The following is an 18,572-nucleotide window of genomic DNA, read 5'->3' as shown; positions in this document are numbered from 1 at the left end:
ATGAAGATTACTAATGACTCCCTTGATTACATGTGGGTAGTTAAAGGGGTATTCTGAATGTATACAGTGATTTATGGCTTTACTTTATAATTGGTAGGGAGCCCACTGACGCCGAATAAACAATGTTGGTATAAGCAAGTTTTTCTGCGTAAGGGCCCCATTACACGGCGTAAGCGTATGCAAGTGTCTGAGCGCGGCGCTTCAAAACAGAGCCCATTGATTTCAATGGGAAGTGTGCATATATCGGCATATACGCCTGCTTCCCATTGAAATCAATGGGCTCTTTAGAAGCGCCACGCTTGGACACGTGTCTAAATGAGCGGTGCGCTTAAGCCGTGTGTCGGGGGCCCTAAAGCTTCCAGCATTTCAGTCTTGCATTGAAATCCCTGTGGTGCAATCCTCTCATTTAGAGGATAGGTATGGGGGTCAGACATTAAACTCCCACTCTCAGTAAGTTGTCATATACTCTTTATCCCAACACAACTGTATTTGGTTTGTTTATTTTTGTGGCCTGGTCTATGAAAACTTGAAGTACACACCAATACCAAGCAAGGCTCCCCTATGATAAGAGCCTGGGGCGAGGCGTCATCCTGTATACACTATTAGGTATCTAGTCTGCACTGATGTTGAGGCGTGCAGGTCTCTTGGGTGTGAAGCCGATGCTTGTTATATGGATGTAGCTCACTGTGTGGGTAGAAACTTGGCAGCCTTAGTATGGGAAACTTGTACCCATCCTACGTGATGTCTTGTAACAGTCGTCTTTTGTCTTGCGATGAAGCGTTCCTTGAAACACGGCCTGTCCAGTTTGTGGCCACTTATTGTGTTGTAGAAGCTACGCTTTGCCTTCTGCATCTTATTATGACTTTGTTGCCTTTTCTTATACTATTGCTATTATTTTATTAGCACAGACTTGCCATATGCACATCTTGTGCGGAGTGTGAATACATTTCATGTGCTCGGATCTGTATGCCTTACATAAAAATATTGAGGGAAGGGATTGGAGAAATGACATAATTTCATGTGAAGGAGTTTGTGCGTTGGAAGATGTTGTCGTGTTTTATGGTCATTTGTCCGATTAGGAGCGACCACAAAGCATAGATGACTGACGCATTAATCTTCTGGTGTAGCGTCATAGAGGAAATCCTTTATCCTGCTTGTGGCGGCTGCAGGGCTTATACTCGGCCGTCCAATAGAGGATGAGAGGCTTTGATTTATTTTATTTATTTTCCCCCCTCTTTCTTAAGACACTTGATGAGAAACCGCACTTTAAATGACTTTGAGAAGTTAGGATTAGGATTGTATCCCCGAGCATGTGACCGCCAGGTGACAACTGCGGAGAGCTGTCCGTCGCCAGTGTAGGAATTCTAAGAAATGAACTTGATCTTGGAATGACTTGTCTCTGCCGGCTTAGGTTTCACCGCTCGGAGCCGCATTTTTCTCCATGCCCCTTACTGAGCTTTAATTATTAAGGATATGCCACTTTATCCCCTGTTCTGCATTACTTCCAGATAGGAGGTAGACATAGGAGTATTAATCACGGGTCAATATTTTTCATCCTAGGTAACTGGATGGGTTTCACAGGGCTGCTTGACATTGGATAGGACTCTCACTGATAATGACAGGACTGGACATGGGGAAAGTGCTGGTGTCTTCTCACTACTCTACTGGGTTACTCTGTGTCCACTGGTTTAATAGCCAAGCCCCACGTGTGGCAATTTGCTGCTTTAAGGGAACCGGTTACCAGTAAAATATAGCTGATCTGCAGATATCATGTTATAGAGCAGATTGATATGCGACTCTGTTAGTAAAGATTCAATATAACGTTGTTGTTTATCTCCATCTCTGTTCTTTCTTAGGAGTCTAGTGGGTTGTCCTATTCTGCAATCTCTGTATACTGTACATACTCTTGCAGGGATTTGCTGAGCAAATTTGCCCACTGAGTAGAGGTTGTCTTTTTTTTGTGCTGCAAATGAGGAGCAATAAATAAATCTACTTTACTTGCCTCTTCCAGGTCCTCAGTTTCCTCTGTTGACTTCAATCAATTTGTTTGGATAAAATATACCGCCGGTGAGACCCTGTCCACGTTCCAGCCGTACTTTCCAGACTGACTAGATATTTTATTGGCCCGCACATTGCTAAGGGATGGAAGTAGATGTTCCCTGTGTAATGGTGGGGTTCCATTGCTGCACCACCTGACCAGTATGTAGGGCACAGAGCCATTTACCTCCATGCCTTGTATGATACAGGTGTTGGAAGCAGTCCTGAGTAGCTGATCGTGCAGGGGGTGTCTGTCTGTTCTCCCTCCCCTTACAGATATTTAAGACCTAAAGATAACCATAAAAATCTTGGACATCCCTTTTAAAGTCAGTGTTTGTGTCTGATCAGTTTCTTCTTTGACCACAGTTGCCCAGAATGAGACTGCCTTTCCATTGACTGTGCAGTGGATGGCGCTGTGCCATATCCTGTACTGACATGGCCTGTTCCATTCAGCAGATCAGTGATGTCAGGAATCCACCAGCTCTAATATTAATGACCTATTTGAGGTCCTTGGTAGAGAAGCCCTGGAAACCCTTTTTCAGACCTGGGCCCCATGTGGCGTAAACATCACATGGGGGGGAAAAAATCACAACATTTTAATCACTGCAAGGTGGATGGGATTCTAGCAAACCCCATCGTCACCTTGCAGAAAAATACACGCTGCCATTTCCAAAAAAGTTCCTGGTTTTGGAAATCTCAGCATGTCAATGACGCCTACAGACAAGCCGGCGGTCTTCCTATAGGTATAATGGAAGCAGAAAGTCTGCAGAGGAGGAAACCTTTGCAGACTTTCTCTGCGTTATTTTTCCTGCACTTGCTATGTGGGGCCTTGAGCTTTTTCCCCTCTCTATGTAAACCTTTGATTAAGGAAAAAAGTTTCCTGTAGAATTGTAGATGAAATGTTGAAATGTGTGAGGATTTAGGCATTGAAAGCCTTGGACACCAAAGGGTTACTAATCCCCTGATTTAATATGGCCGCAGAGGGATCAGCAATGTATAGAGAGGGCAGAGGAAGAAGTCAGACTAGATTTGCTATATTGTGTTATCATCGCTTTGGCCTTGCAGCTGTAGCGTCGTCTTCTATTTTTCTCCGGCTCATTTGTCATTCTGTATTGTTTTATGGGTTAACAATCCATGGACTCTCCTAAGCTGCGTAGAGGTGACTGGAGCTGATCTCCTTGATGCCAGCTGTGCCGCAGATGACAGGCCGGGCACAGCCGCCGCAGCTCACCAGCCTTGGATGGCAGGACTCCTGCAGCGGTGTGCGGTATCTCTGTACCGCTAGAAGATGTCACCGAGCTGTTTCTGTCACAACACATGTTCTAGTATCAAAATGTCTGTTTGAAGACGTCAGGCGAGAGTTCACAGAAATGTTTGTTCCCTGGGACGTAGGATAAAGCGGGCTTTAATATCAGAAGGTAAAGTGTCGTGTTGGGTCACACGGCAGAAGTCGGAGCGTTTCCTCGACGCTTTGTGAGTTACTCCTTGGTTTTCCTGTGCAGGTGATAAGACTGAGCTGACGCCATGTCCCAGTTTACTGTCCGCTATGGTATCTGTCCTGTGTTACTGTAAGAGGGGATTTACTGTTGACCTTTATACCATGGATTAGCTGTTGGAAATGGCATCGAAGTCCGGTCCAGAGACTTGCAACTCTCCTAGAGACAGGACTGGGCTCACATCTGCGTACAAATCTGTCTAAAGTTGTTGGACGACAAGTCACGCGACTAATTCAGTCGCATTCTAGTCAATGGTGTCCCTTAGGTACGGTTGGTATCATCTTTGGACAGTCTAGAAGTACACTCCTATTGCTGATATGAACTGGCGTTAGGTTGTCATATTTCTGTTTGCGTCCACCATGAAACCCCCATGTGGATACGGTAAAGGGTGTCAAATATTGACCTATCCTTAGTGACCACTATCTGATCAGTAGGAGACTGATGCAGGAGACACCTCACAGATCAGCTGCTTGGAGAGAGCCTTGTGTTGAGAGATGCCCCACAGCCGCCTCCGCAGCGCTGTACGTGGTTTAGTGGCCGTGCTTGGTATTGCACCTTAGCCTCATTCATTTGAATCTGATTGAGTTTATTGGAGATCTTTGATGCTCTATTTGATCATGCTCTTACTTTTGCAGATATTCTGGGGATTTGCGCTTAATGGGGAATTTCAGTGTTTTGCCCAAACTTAGTGCTTATGGTCAGGGGTTTTCTTGATGGTAGTAAACTGATCTATTCGACGCTTGATCCTGGGTTACTGGCCAGGGCTGTGCTATACACTGACTGGGGATAGAGTCTGGGTATGACAGGGGTGTGTAGTGTATGATGCAAGTTATGTATGGTAAGGAATCTGCTGACCGGTGCACACTAGGTTATATATGGAATCTCTATGCGTTGTGTGTCTGCACAGGTATATACAGGTATAATAGAAAGAAGACTTCATGTTTGTCTTCAGATCCTTTTCACTCCTGTACATTGCTGCCCTCGTTCCCTTGACTTTTGGTATACTACCGCCCTTAGAGAGCGGGCACACATCCATTAGAGGTAATGACCTGATGAAAATGTGACTTAAACCTATGTCTATGGGTTATGATGGTGAAATCTCTGCTCGGGGACTTCCACATCTTCCCTCCAGTCCTTCTCCGTTACATGGAGTGTAACACAAAGCGTATTATCTTGGATAGAAGATTTAATGGGCGGCTATATTTGGCTTCAGCCTAGTCTGATGCATTATTGTGTGACATTACTGGACGGATTTATTCGTAATATCAGCTCTTTGGCAGGAACCTTTTCCTAACATGGCAAATAAGGAAGTTGTGTAATAGGATTTAACATGCTGTAAAGTTTGCTTTTGATAAACATTCAGGACGACCCAGCAGGGCAGGAACTCGGATCTGTTACAGAAAGACATACAGAGCTGTAATGGAGTTGTATTTTTTTGCTGTATGTGTGTGAGATTGGTTTTTTTTTGTTTTTTTTTCCTCCAGAATTCACTTAAAAGCTCTCACCCTATGTGGGTATCCAGTCTTGATGTTGGTATACAGAGAGTCTCAGGATTGACTCCATAGAAGACCGGTAACCTAGTAGGACAACATGGAATCCATTATTTTTGTAGCAAGATCTGAAAGCTAAGTAAGGCCGATTTAAGGCTCTGTGTACACGGCCGTGTCCTATGTTAGGCCTTTCTTCACACCGCGAGTGGAAGGGTGGTTTTGGGCACAGAGCCGCGTCACTCTCGGGCCAAAATCCACCTGCCGCGGCTTCCAACAGTTGTGGTTTTTCACTCAAATGAATGGGCCGACTCCGTAGGTTACTGACGCAAGGTGGACACTATGGCTCAATGAGCTGCGGAATCCGCCTGAAGAAAGAGCAGCTTGCTGCTTTTTTCCGCTAGCGAAATAGATGACTATTTTGTAATATAATGGAAATTTATTAAGACTGACATTTCCCACGCCAGTGTCTGAAGACCTTCCATGTCAAGACCCGGCCCTGCAGCATTGCTGGAGTGGCTGAAACTATAGTCCATGTTTCACTACGTGCCCTACGTAGTTCTCTCCACAGTTTTGAGCATGCAATACTCCCACCATATATACTGTCGGACTCCTGGAGTATGCTATTTGTATCTATAGGGCGTCATTCAAAAGCCAGAAGGGGGCGTCTTTTTCCATTGGTTTGTATGTAGTGCTTTCTTATGCTGAGGGCTACCACAAAAACTGTCTAGTGTTCATAATGGAGGTTTATGTGCAATGAGCCAGTACAGTGGTATATATTGTGGGCATGTCAGGAGTGTATAGCTGCGATGGAAGCCGTGAATACTCTGCGCACAGAGATTCGCCCCTGACATTGTGACAACCCCCATGTACATGGCTCTTTCAGGGAAAATGCATTTTCAGCTCTCCATTTGTTAGACTAGGACTACGGTGACATTGATGTAATGCTAAACATCAGAGCCCTAAGCTCTGCGGACCTTCTGCACCGCTGCAGGGGTAAGAGGCTTTCTTCAATCATTTCATCTAGGAACATGTGATGAGCCGGGGGTAATAATGACAGATGAGCCGGGCCGGTGATCTCTCCGTCTATCCGTCCACATCAGTGTCGCTCCACTTACAACGCATGGCTGAGACTTGTACATATTCTGAGAGTATGGGAATGATTGTACGACAGCGAAGCGGGGAGTTCTGTGAATGGGATCCCACGTATTACTGCTGCATGAAGAGACTGCGTAGGAGTGATGAGTGGAAAATATATATATTATCCAACCTGTGACCATACAGTAGCCATGTCACAGGCGCTCACCTTCAGGACTTTAGATAGAACATGTCAGATTACGATACTTGAAGGTCGCACTTTGTTGGCCACCTATAATGTGATCATATAGTTATATTTTTTTTTTTTTTTTTTTTATTCCCTCAATCCTGGAAAACCCCCATAAATTTCATTTTTGTGATCACACGGACACCCAGTTTCGTTTTTTTTCGGAGCAGTGCCACGTTCTCTTCTATTGGTCCGATGAGCCATTATCCCGGTTTTCGCTCCTGAAGCCTTCGCCACCGCTCTTCCTCTTCGGCCATAAACTCCCGTCATGACTTTATTGTGAAAGCCAGCTGGCACTGAGTCCCAAGGGTATTGTTCTAATGATAGAGTTGACCTAGTATGTGTTCCCTAAATTGTCATGCCTTCCAGTTACATCATGATGTCATCACGTGTTACTATAGCAACACTCTATGACTGATGTCGTTCAGTAATCGCACATCTGGGAGCTAAAAAACCGCTCCGAGACACTTTTCTGGGGCTGGAAGCCGTCACTCCGTGGATGCATAAAACATAGATGTTTGCCCTTAAAAGAAAACCAGATCCCTAGGCGCTCGGTGGAGAAGTGCCAAACACTACTTAAGAGCAAACCTAAGGAGAAAGGCGCCTGCACTCCCGTCTCTGTTAGGATACCGGCTCTGGCAGGTTTTAGTGGTTGCAGTCCAAAGGTTTACATACAGGCCGGGCGGGAGACTCACTAGGGTTATATGATAGAGAAGCTGAGCTCTGAGATATATAGGGTTATATAATACAGGAGAGAAGCTGAGCTGTGTGATATATAGGGTTATATGATAGAGGAGAGAAGCTGAGCTGTGTGATATATAGGGTTATAGGATAGAGGAGAGAAGCTGAGCTCAGTGATATATAGGGTTATATAATACAGGAGAGAAGCTGAGCTCTGTGATATATAGGGTTATATAATACAGGAGAGAAGCTGAGCTGTGTGATATATAGGGTTATAGGATAGAGGAGAGAAGCTGAGCTCTGTGATATATAGGGTTATATAATACAGGAGAGAAGCTGAGCTCTGTGATATATAGGGTTATAGGATAGAGGAGAGAAGCTGAGCTGTGTGATATATAGGGTTATAGGATAGAGGAGAGAAGCTGAGCTCTGTGATATATAGGGTTATAGGATAGAGGAGAGAAGCTGAGCTCTGTGATATATAGGGTTATAGGATAGAGGAGAGAAGCTGAGCTCTGTGATATATAGGGTTATAGGATAGAGGAGAGAAGCTGAGCTCTGTGATATATAGGGTTATAGGATAGAGGAGAGAAGCTGAGCTCTGTGATATATAGGGTTATAGGATAGAGGAGAGAAGCTGAGCTCTGTGATATATAGGGTTATAGGATAGAGGAGAGAAGCTGAGCTCTGTGATATATAGGGTTATAGGATAGAGGAGAGAAGCTGAGCTCTGTGATATATAGGGTTATAGGATAGAGGAGAGAAGCTGAGCTCTGTGATATATAGGGTTATAGGATAGAGGAGAGAAGCTGAGCTGTGTGATATATAGGGTTATAGGATAGAGGAGAGAAGCTGAGCTCTGTGATATATAGGGTTATAGGATAGAGGAGAGAAGCTGAGCTCTGTGATATATAGGGTTATAGGATAGAGGAGAGAAGCTGAGCTCTGTGATATATAGGGTTATAGGATAGAGGAGAGAAGCTGAGCTCTGTGATATATAGGGTTATAGGATAGAGGAGAGAAGCTGAGCTCTGTGATATATAGGGTTATAGGATAGAGGAGAGAAGCTGAGCTCTGTGATATATAGGGTTATAGGATAGAGGAGAGAAGCTGAGCTCTGTGATATATAGGGTTATAGGATAGAGGAGAGAAGCTGAGCTCTGTGATATATAGGGTTATAGGATAGAGGAGAGAAGCTGAGCTCTGTGATATATAGGGTTATAGGATAGAGGAGAGAAGCTGAGCTCTGTGATATATAGGGTTATAGGATAGAGGAGAGAAGCTGAGCTCTGTGATATATCGGGTTATAGGATAGAGGAGAGAAGCTGAGCTCTGTGATATATAGGGTTATAGGATAGAGGAGAGAAGCTGGGCTCTGTGATATATAGGGTTATAGGATAGAGGAGAGAAGCTGAGCTCTGTGATATATCGGGTTATAGGATAGAGGAGAGAAGCTGGGCTCTGTGATATATAGGGTTTGGAACAGGATTTCTGACTAAAAAGCAGGGCCTATTGTGACAGGACTCCTAGGAGAAACAATAGGAGTCCTGCTCACCCCACTCACTAGGAATGATTGACAGCCTTCACGGTCAGAGTCACTGTGAGCGGGTTGAGCAGGACGTTGATAGAAATCCACACTTGGTTCCTGACAGGCGTCCCTTGGCGTGTCCTTGTATCACACACGTCTGTCGGGCTTTGTGGTGTTTGCTATTATTAGTAATGCTATGTAAATGATTCATGGCTTGGCCGCGCATGATATGTATTAATATGCACCAGGGATGTTGGCGTTGTGCACCTATGACCTATTATGTATATTGACTTAGCTATCCGGTTTACTGAACTATTCCTATAAACTAGTCCTTGCTATGGGTCGACACATTGGGCAGAGGCAGATTTTAATTTGGTCCTGGCGTGTCGGAGCCGGATGCTTGGAGGAGACCAGGGGGCGGCTATTTCTTGCTGCCTCTCTATTTAGTGCTTAGTATTCTGTCTTCTTGGACTTGTCATGTTACATCTTCTATTATTGTGCCCAGTGTCTTCTAGTATTCTCTGTGTACAGGAGTCGGTATGTTTATTTGGATTGGACAGAACTTGGCCAGCTTGAGGATCCAGGGACAGCAGTCTGTAGGGTCCGCTTTACACAACCCGAGTGATGGTGGTTCTTTTATAGGATTAGAAATTTGGCAAAGGGCAGCAGCTAGGAGAAGACGTCCCCTTTATCTCCTTACAAAGAGTGCAGTCGTTGCCGCATTGTGTCATGGTGTCTGACGGTCTTTGGTATACGTTTCTCGTGTGTGTGGGTTTTGGTTTTTTTTGTTCCCCCTCTATGATTTTATGGGTTGTCACAGGCTGTCAGCAGCATTTTATGTAGTTCTAATCCTTGAGCCCTTGTTGCGCTAATACTTTGCTGCTTTTTATGTTTTTCTAATCCCGTACAATCCCTTTAATGCTGCTGGTGGAAGTGCAAGTCAGACTAAGTGTTGTGTGGCCACAGTATAGATGCTATACATGTCTGGTCAGCTTATGTCCCAGGGATACTAGTCTTGGCCTGGTATAGCTACATCTAGACGAGTCAGATATATATGTATAGTTATTGCTTATTTCCTATTGGTATGTATCTATCTCGTATGCTTTATATCCACTCCTAGCCCCCCACACCAGCCTTTCCCCCCCACTAGTGGAAACCAAATCCCAGCGTCCTCCTAGGGTGGAGCAGAAAACAGAAGAAACAAAAGCGCAGAGAACACATACTGACTACATGCCGATGGCCGCCTCGGTCATGTTTTGATGTCTGGACCCGAGTGTTGGGAGGTAACGTAGTTAACCCCTGTGGCACCAGTAGTACTCTTCATGTTACATAATACCGCTACAAGTAACAAGCCGAGTGCTACAATTCATTGTTTACGTTGCTGCTCCTAAAACATTGGTTTCCCTTTTAACACATTGTGCGAGGAGAGCGTTCCTGCTGATTTCCTGTCTCTATTTATATATCTGTGATTAAAATCGCTGCTCCATCATCCGAGGTGGTCTGGCAGCCAGGATGTAGGGGCAAGAAGCAGATTGTAGTTCCTTCCCGAAGAAAACTTGCAAAGATTTCTAATTTCTAGGTTCAGAAGACTCTTATGCAGGATGATTCTTAGACCAGTGCCTTATCCACATGCAGGTATAAACCCCCGTGTCTTGTATTCTGTCAGAATGATTGGGAAGTGCCAGATTGTTTTATATGTTGTGTATGGGTGTAAGAATAGAATGCTGCTCCTTGTATTACATCTGAATGGAAGCCATGTAATACTCTGGTTCCCCTACAGTGGTCGCTCTAGGGCTAACTCCTGATTAGCAGGGGTTTTATAGGTTTTCTGGGCGATTGGCTGAATGTCCCTTCATGGATGTGATTGATGGGAGATGCTCTGAAGCAGCCCATACACGTTAGACCTATGTCTGATCTGCCAACCATCTACTGTGTATGGAGTCCACCCGACTATCTCCCTAAAGGTTCTGAATGGAAAGAGGAGAGGACGTCTCTACCAGTCACTGACAGCAGCCCATCTTTTTGATATGGCACAACCTGATCGCTGTCACCCCAATATCTGCCATCAGGGGAGAGTCTTCTTACAAGACGACTGTACACATTAGTTGTTTTGGTAGTCATTCTGTGTGTGACTAGATTTACAGATTGCCACCCTATTCTAGCACATAGGAGGGGGTCTCTCTAAGGTCTGTCCTGGTGCAATATCCCTTTAATGTATGAGCTGTATATACCAGTTACTAAATATAGCATTTGTTACCCCCCCTTACATAACACTTCACCTTATTCTGAGCCGCCTATGTTCATTTACTATGGATGGCTCTGCGTACACGTGACTTGCTGTATAGCCGTCCTCTGGAATTCGTGCCCTGCTTCTATTCCCAAACAATGAAACCTGAGCTGCAGGAGCTTTATAGGAGTCTGGTTTGTCTGCAAGCGTCCGCCCTTCCTTCTTAGGCCTCTTTACAACCTAACAATCTCTTGCCACAGTCTCTTCTAATACATTCATTGTGTATGTGGTCACAGAAATGATCCGATACGCGGCGACTGCCCATAAACGTTAGTTACACTCTGCAGTCCGATGCGTCAGCTATTTACTGGAAACTTGGGAGTGCGACTATGTTGGGTCACTTTTATCATTGTTTTATGTGAGTGTTCATGGGCGTGAGGGGTACAGTGTCCTCTTATAGAGAGGGTGGCCTGCAATGTCAGATCCTTACAGGTGATGCATGCTCTAAGGATCCTGGGCAGAGATTATCTAATATATAATCATATTCATGATGGATGTTAAATGAGTGGTCAGTCTTCTGCAGATAACTGCTTTATCCTTGTATAAAATATATTGTTACATAAGAATTATACAATCTTCTAATTTCCTTCTGTATCGACGATTAAAAATATATTTGTTTCCAAGATCTCTGCTTGCTTTCCTCTGCAGTGTTAGGTTCACCCTCTGCCGGTGAGTTGCTTGAGGACTCTGTGTCCCTGTCATTGCTCTAGATCAGGGGTGGGCAATTAATTTTCCCATGGGGCCACATGAGAAATTGTAACTGTTCTAGAGGGCCATGTGTGCTGCTGCAAAGTTAGCTCCACCCACTTCTCTGCTGACTCCGCCCATTCTCAATCATTTTTCCATGTGCCCCACAAAGAAAACTCCTCCTACAGTCACCCTAACATTATACACCCCCACATTATAATGTTTCCCTACAAATGTCCCGCAGTATTAAGTCCCTCTCCTGGTGCCCCAGTATAAACTAGTAGAAACTAGAGGGGACATTAAACTGGGGGCAACTAGAGGCAGACATGTCCCCCTCCAGCTACCCCCCATGGTTTAATATCCTCCTCCATCTGCCCCAGTTTAATGCCCCCCTCCATGTGCATTCAGTTTAACTGCCCCCCTACATCTGCCCCTAGTCCCCCCCTCTTGCTCACACATGCTGTCTCTCTTCTTTATCATCCAGCAGCCTCCGTTGCTTGCAGAGAGCACACTTTCCTGTGTGGCTCCGCCCACTAACGAGTCATAGCCTATCCTGATGATAGGCTGTGATGATATCATCACAGGTCCTTGAAAAATCTTCCACTAGTTATGCGGGCCGGATAGAAGCAGTCAGAGGGCCGGATGTGGCCCGGGGGCCGGACATTGCCCAGGTCTGCTCTAGATTATCCTTATAGAGTACCATTTGCATCAGATATATTTAGTATAACAGGAAGTAATAGAAGAAGGGAGTGTTACTAGGTATACAGGAACACCTTGGAAATATTCTGCCATATAACCCAGGGTATATTCATGTAATAAAAACACACTGTGAAACAATGTGAAATCTATGAGCCCGGCAGGAAAGCCCAGGATGCAGCAGGAATTCAGGGTTTTTGTTTTGGCACCAGGAAACCAGCTTTAATATGTCAGCTAATGTATAGCGTGTGAGCTTGCCGTACGGTCTGTCAGCAGTCACTTCTCATTCCCACAGCTCCGTCTTCTCTTTGGAAGGACTTCCCATTAATCTGATACTTTCAGGTGGTTTTATCACTGCTACTCTGATTCGCGCTGTTTACGGTAGGATCTGGATCACCGCACAAGTACACCGTGACATAGTACAGGACTATTTTTGGCCTGTCAGTCTCGGCTTATTTCTGGACAAAAATAAACCTTGAGCTCTGAGTTTTTTTCCACGGCACAGAATCCTTTGCTCCGGATTAGTATAATGGTACGGACGGGGTGTAGGAGTAGTCACCGGAGGACATTGCTGACGGGAAGAGTGTCTGTGACTAGATGTGACCAGGGAGCAATTTCCAGTCTATCTAAAAACAAACTTATGTTGAAGGGATCCTGAGTCACACATCAATGAAGCAATACTAAAAGATAATGCACATAAATGATATAACCCCTTATAATTCCTACTTTTTCTTCTCCAATCCCTAGATACCACTGAGACTAGGTTCATATCTGCAAACAGGTCTTCATGGTTGGGGTCCTGCGAGTAACCCAAATGACGGAGCCAGACCTCTAAAACAGCAGTTACCTATGGACCCCTTAACTATAAAGGGGTCTGCCGTCATCTTTATGCTGGAGCCGGCAAAGATAAGTCCTCAGAGTCGACTGAGACTCTGGCGCAGATGTGAGGCCAGCCTTAGAAGCTCTGCCATGTCCTCACTGTGCTGTGACACTGCCTGCAGCAGACGCCTCTCCCCACTGACCTATCTGCTTTAGGGTTTGTCTAGGTTCTGACCACTAACCCCTGCACTGATCAAATGTAGTAGGCCACTTTGGCTCTTTGCCCTGTATGAGAGCTGAAGTGCAGTACTGACAAGCAGCCACTATACAGAGACTAGCGCTGTCTGCGTCCATCCCCGTATATTGACTATAGGTGGCCCTGTACAGGTGATCATTGTGGGGGTAGATCAGATATTTTTGGTTTATTCTACGGGAAGGCCATAGAATCCTGAAATCTGGCCAACCCCTTTTACTGGCAAAGCTCCATACTGAAAGCGGAGTGTAAGACATAGATGGCAGAGGTCATAAAAAAGCCGAGTGTTCCTGTATGTAGCGCCCCTGCCCGATGCCCTAGTTGGATGAGAAGATCTGCCACATGCCAGTGTGTAGTGTCTGTAATGCAGGACTTGGACTTTGTTCCTTGTGGTGCTGGCAGCGCTCGGATGATTCCTGTCATGTTTGGGCTCCGCTGCTTTATAGACACGTTATTTAGTCTATTGTTGGGAATAGTTGTGGGAAACGCTTCTAAATAAAGTTAAACTGGTTCTGTCAGGAATTCGGAGTTGGCTTTGAACGTTCTTGGTTCTCATGTCTTCACACTGTTTGAGATTGAGATGTAAAGTGTCTTAGAAAACCGTCCAGATGGGTCATCGGTATCTGATCTGGTGGACCGAGAGCGGAAAGGACAGGAGCAGAGCTGCGGCCCTATCCACTGGTAGTGTCGGGGTCAGCAGATCTGTGCAGGGTCCAGGTGATGGACTCCTTACATCATGCCTGCCAGTAATCCGCTCACGGACACGCATTTTTTTTTTTTTTTGCAAATTTTTTGAGTTTTTTTGAGTGTGAAAGGGAAATATAGGGAAGAACTCTGAGGCATGGGTCCAGTCCTGTCAATGGGTTTCCTATGTTCCCTTTAATGCTATTGATTTACCTTTTATTCCCCCTTTCTAATAAACCTTGCATTTCTCTTTCCAGCTTCCTGACAGACACAATTGTCCAACCCCGGTAGTGTCACAATGACGGAGCATGGCATAAAGTGGGCTTGCGAATATTGTACTTACGAGAACTGGCCGTCTGCTATCAAGTGCACAATGTGCCGCGCCCAGAGACCTAGCGGTGCTATCATCACAGAAGAACCCTTTAAAAGCAGTGCCCCTAACGTGGGGACTATAGAAAGAAGCGGGGGAAGTCCATTGATCTGCCCCGACTCCAGTGCCAGACCACGTGTAAAAACCTCATTTAGTATGGAAAACAGTAAGTGGTCTTGCCACATGTGTACCTACCTGAACTGGCCCCGAGCCATCCGATGCACGCAGTGTTTGTCCCAACGTAGGACACGTAGCCCAACAGAATCTCCACAATCCTCCGGATCAGGTTTACGTTCCGTTCCCAGCCCCGTCGACCCGTGTGAGGAATATAACGACCGCAATAAACTGAACATTAAAGGTCAGCACTGGACTTGTTCCGCTTGTACGTACGAGAACGGTGCCAAGGCCAAAAAATGTGTGGTGTGCGACCACCCCGCTCCCAACAACATAGACTCCATAGAGCTGGCGGATACGGATGAGGCCTCCTCTATTATTAATGAGCAAGACCGAGCTCGCTGGAGAAGCGGCTGCAGCAGCGGCAATAGCCAACGCCGCTCCCCGCCTATGTCCAAACGGGATTCGGAGATGGATTTCCAAAGGATTGAACTAGCCGGGGCGGTGGGCAGCAAAGACGAGCTAGAACTCGACCTCAAGAAGTTGAAGCAGATTAAGAACCGAATGAGGAAGACTGACTGGTTGTTCTTGAATGCATGTGTGGGTAAGTGATGTCGTGAAAAGGGAGTTAGGGGTGGGGGAGGGTGGGCTGGTGTATTATAGTAAGTTACGTGCTATATGGTGCACACTGTCATTTGTACACCTGTCTGTACATGTAACAGTGTAAGAGAAGCCTTATTCCACAGGGTTGTACACACATGATGCTGTAGCAGGAGTGGTCTGTAGGTCCCCCCCCCCCCCCCCCCCTCTCCCAAAAGTGTGTGATCCCAGCTGCTTGAAGTGAACCTATCACGTTCTCTGATATTAGTGGTGGTATACACTGCTAGAAAGGCAACGAGACACTGAATTCTGCGCACTTAGCTTTGCTGGTATGAACCCTAGTGCGAAAGATATCGGTGCCGTTAGTTTCAGTACCAATATCTCTCCATTGTCACAAGGGTGGGCCTTACAGCTTGGTGCTATTGCTGGGCTCTGAGGAAGGCCCCCCCCCCCTTGACAGTACAAGGCTGTGGAAGAGTATGGGATGGGGGGGGGGGGGGGGGGTCCTTCCAGCCCAGCGATGACGCTATGCTTTAAAGGGGCTCTATCATTTGGAAAAGTCATTTTTAACTAAACCTATACTTGCATAGCCTTTAGAAAGGCTAATCGCCTCAGTAGTTTTTGAATGAGCCTGTTTTTATTCATATGCTAATTGGCCTCCAGCGTGCACCCAGAAGTCTCAGCGAGCACCCTCTGCTATGTATACTGCACAGGCTGCTGACTCCTCTCGCACACAGCACACAGCCTCCAGCGTGCATCAGAAGTCTCAGCGAGCGCTGTGTGTGAGAGGAGTCAGCAGCCTGTGCAGTATACATAGCAGAGGGTGCTCGCTGAGACTTCTGGGTGCACGCTGGAGGCCAATTAGCATATGAATAAAAACAGGCTCATTCAAAAACTACTGAGGCAATTAACATACAAAAGGTAGGTGTGGAATAGCCCTTCTAAAGGCTATGCAAGTATATGTTTAGTTAAAAATGACTTTTCACAATGATAGAGCCCCTTTAAGACAAACCCTTCTGACTGTGGAGAGAGAGCAGTGGTGAATCTAACAGCACTAGAGATGAGCGAGTACTGCTTGGATCAGCTGATCCGAACAGCACGCTCTTATAGAAATGAATGGACGTAGCTGGGATGTGGGGGGTTAAGCGGCCTGCCGCCGTCAAAGCGGAAGTACCAGGTGCTTCCATTCATTTCTATGGAGCGTGCTGTTCGGATCGGCTGATCCGAACAGTACTCGCTCATCTCTAAACGGCACCAATATCTCCATGTGACAACTTTCTAGCGGTATATAATATTGGCAGGGGGTGTGAAAGGTCCTCTTTAACCCTTTGACTGCTGAATGATCAAAGGGGAAACCCCCCCCCCCCCCATCCACTGAGTGTCCTGGCGACACAATTGAGGGCTGGTAAGCGCCTGTGACACAAGCCTGTTAGGTCAGCGCTAAGCATGAATACGTAGCGGGTTATAGGATGGCGTATTAGACTACAGGAGCCTTATGATACATTAAGTGTTTGCACCTTGGTTTACATAAGCTAAAAAGCTTGTAGGAACTCATTTTCATAGGTTTTTCCCCCATAGAGCATTATCTGAGAGAAATTCATTTACCGCTGTGTCTCTTTAATGAGAAACCGCCCGCCCTCCCTGAGCTACAGTCTAAGTGTATAATAAACATGTAATACAGTAATCCCTTAATGGGCTTAAAAAAGAATACAAATAACTATAAAAAATCTGCAATAAATTACAGAAACGGTTACTTAGCATAATAGACATTTTTTTTTTGTGCCTACATTGAATTAAAAGCTGTTTTCGGTCTCTCCATGATCATGGTAACTGTAAGAATTAATTTAATGCAAAGTGTGTACATATATAGATTAAAAAAACAAAAAAATCCCAAAAAAACCAAAAAAGATTTAAATTCAGTTACATGGTAATGTATCTGTCCCCCCAGGCGGGGTGGAAGCTTCTCCTGCATAACACAAGGTCTCTTATGGCTACGTCATGGTGAGCACCGCAATGCAGAGAGACAAAGATGTACTTAAAGGGATGTTTTGGGACTTCAGTATTGATGACCTGTCCGTAGGATAAGTAGTAAAGTGACTGGGACTGAACATGAAGCTCCTTCTGTGGCTGCTGCAGTGTATGGAGCTGTGCTAGTTCTGGATATATGACTCTATAGGTGATTGGTCCTATACCTAGCAGCCCCTACAGGTGCACATGAGCGTCTGTCCTAAGGGTAGGTCATCAGTGTAAGGCCACTTGCACACAGCCATGGGCTCGGTCAGTGTGCTAGTCAGGTTTTTCCAGGACAGCCCACTGACCACGTCATTTGTGTCGGCACACGCGTATGTCCGTGTATTACAAGGATCAGTGTGCAGGCTGACAGTCTGGGTTGTAAAAATCGGGACTGTCGGCCTGAGGCTGCTCTACTCGTGTTGCTTTTACATAGAGTAGAGCAGGGTTGGTTATGTGACTCAGAACATCAACAGGGGAACAAGATTTCTGGCGCCCCCTGCTATGCCCTATGCTGTGCTGTGATTGTATCTTAACAAGTTCTATTTCCCCACTTGAGCCTCTTAAAGTCCTAGAATATCCCTTTATATCTACTACTTACAGCATCCGTGTGACTCTGGGCAGTGTCCTCTAAATACAATGAAGTACAGTACTCCTTTGAAACACAAACCTGCCTAGTTATTAAAGAGTTAAAGGGCTTCTCCAGGTCTCCAGCACTGCTGGTTATTGGGTCCACACACTGGATGTATACTATAAGGGCCTGAATACGAGTGAGCAGCCTACATAGCCGGCCGTGTCTCTGCAGAGTTAATAACCCTCAGTCCTGGATGTCTCCTGATGTTTACTGTCTATTACCTAAACGTGTTACGAGGGGGGCAGGAGGAGACAGATGTGCGCTGTGGAGTGGCGGATCCTATAAATAGTGTGGATGAGTCACGGCGGGGCCTGTGTATGGTATCGCTGGAGCCGCTCATCTCGTGTGGGCTGTCTCCTACATTTATTAGAATTGCCTTTGTCCACTCTCCTCTCTTATGAGAATGAGGCGGAGATGAGAGCCATCGACTACAAGCTTTACTTCCGATACCTTTCTAGTAATAATTGGGCTTGATATCTGCAGAACAGATCAGATCAGATCATTGGGACCCCCAATGATTTAAAGAGCTTTGGCCCCAAGGTGCCCCATGTGAGTAGAGCTGGTCATGCACATGCTTGGCCACCAGTCCACTCAATTCTTTGGGGCTTCACTGTTCCAAACTCATTGAATGGAGTATTAGCCAAACAAATGTGCAACCTTGCCCCATTCACATGGAGCACTTGAGGGTTTTTTTTTTGTGTTAATGCCTCCATACTCATGACTGCTGGTGGACTTTGCATAAGAACTTTCTACATGTGTCCAATCCCTTTTGAAGCCACTCTTGGGTTTGGCTCCAAAAATGCAGCAAAATCTGCAACAAAAAAGAGCTGCTTTTCTGCAACGTGTCTTAGGCCCAAGAGCTCTT

At 45.7% G+C, this 18,572-nt stretch overlaps 1 protein-coding gene across 3 annotated transcripts in view; it reads left to right on the top strand.

Annotated features, from left to right (window-relative positions):
* The window catches only part of ZRANB1 (zinc finger RANBP2-type containing 1), a 42,751-nt gene that overhangs the window by 9,616 nt on the left and 14,563 nt on the right, over positions 1-18,572 (top strand). For all 3 annotated transcript variants that reach the window (XM_075257686.1, XM_075257684.1, XM_075257685.1), the window contains exon 2: positions 14,237-15,067. In XM_075257686.1, coding sequence (XP_075113787.1) covers positions 14,278-15,067 — 790 coding nt within the window. In that variant the 5' untranslated portion in view covers positions 14,237-14,277. The remainder of the gene's footprint in view (positions 1-14,236; positions 15,068-18,572) is intronic.

This window comes from Leptodactylus fuscus, chromosome 10, assembly GCF_031893055.1.
Source record: "Leptodactylus fuscus isolate aLepFus1 chromosome 10, aLepFus1.hap2, whole genome shotgun sequence".
Lineage (NCBI taxonomy): Eukaryota > Metazoa > Chordata > Amphibia > Anura > Leptodactylidae > Leptodactylus > Leptodactylus fuscus.
Note: the sequence above shows the minus strand (reverse complement) of the source record. Positions and strands in the feature narration are given on the sequence as shown.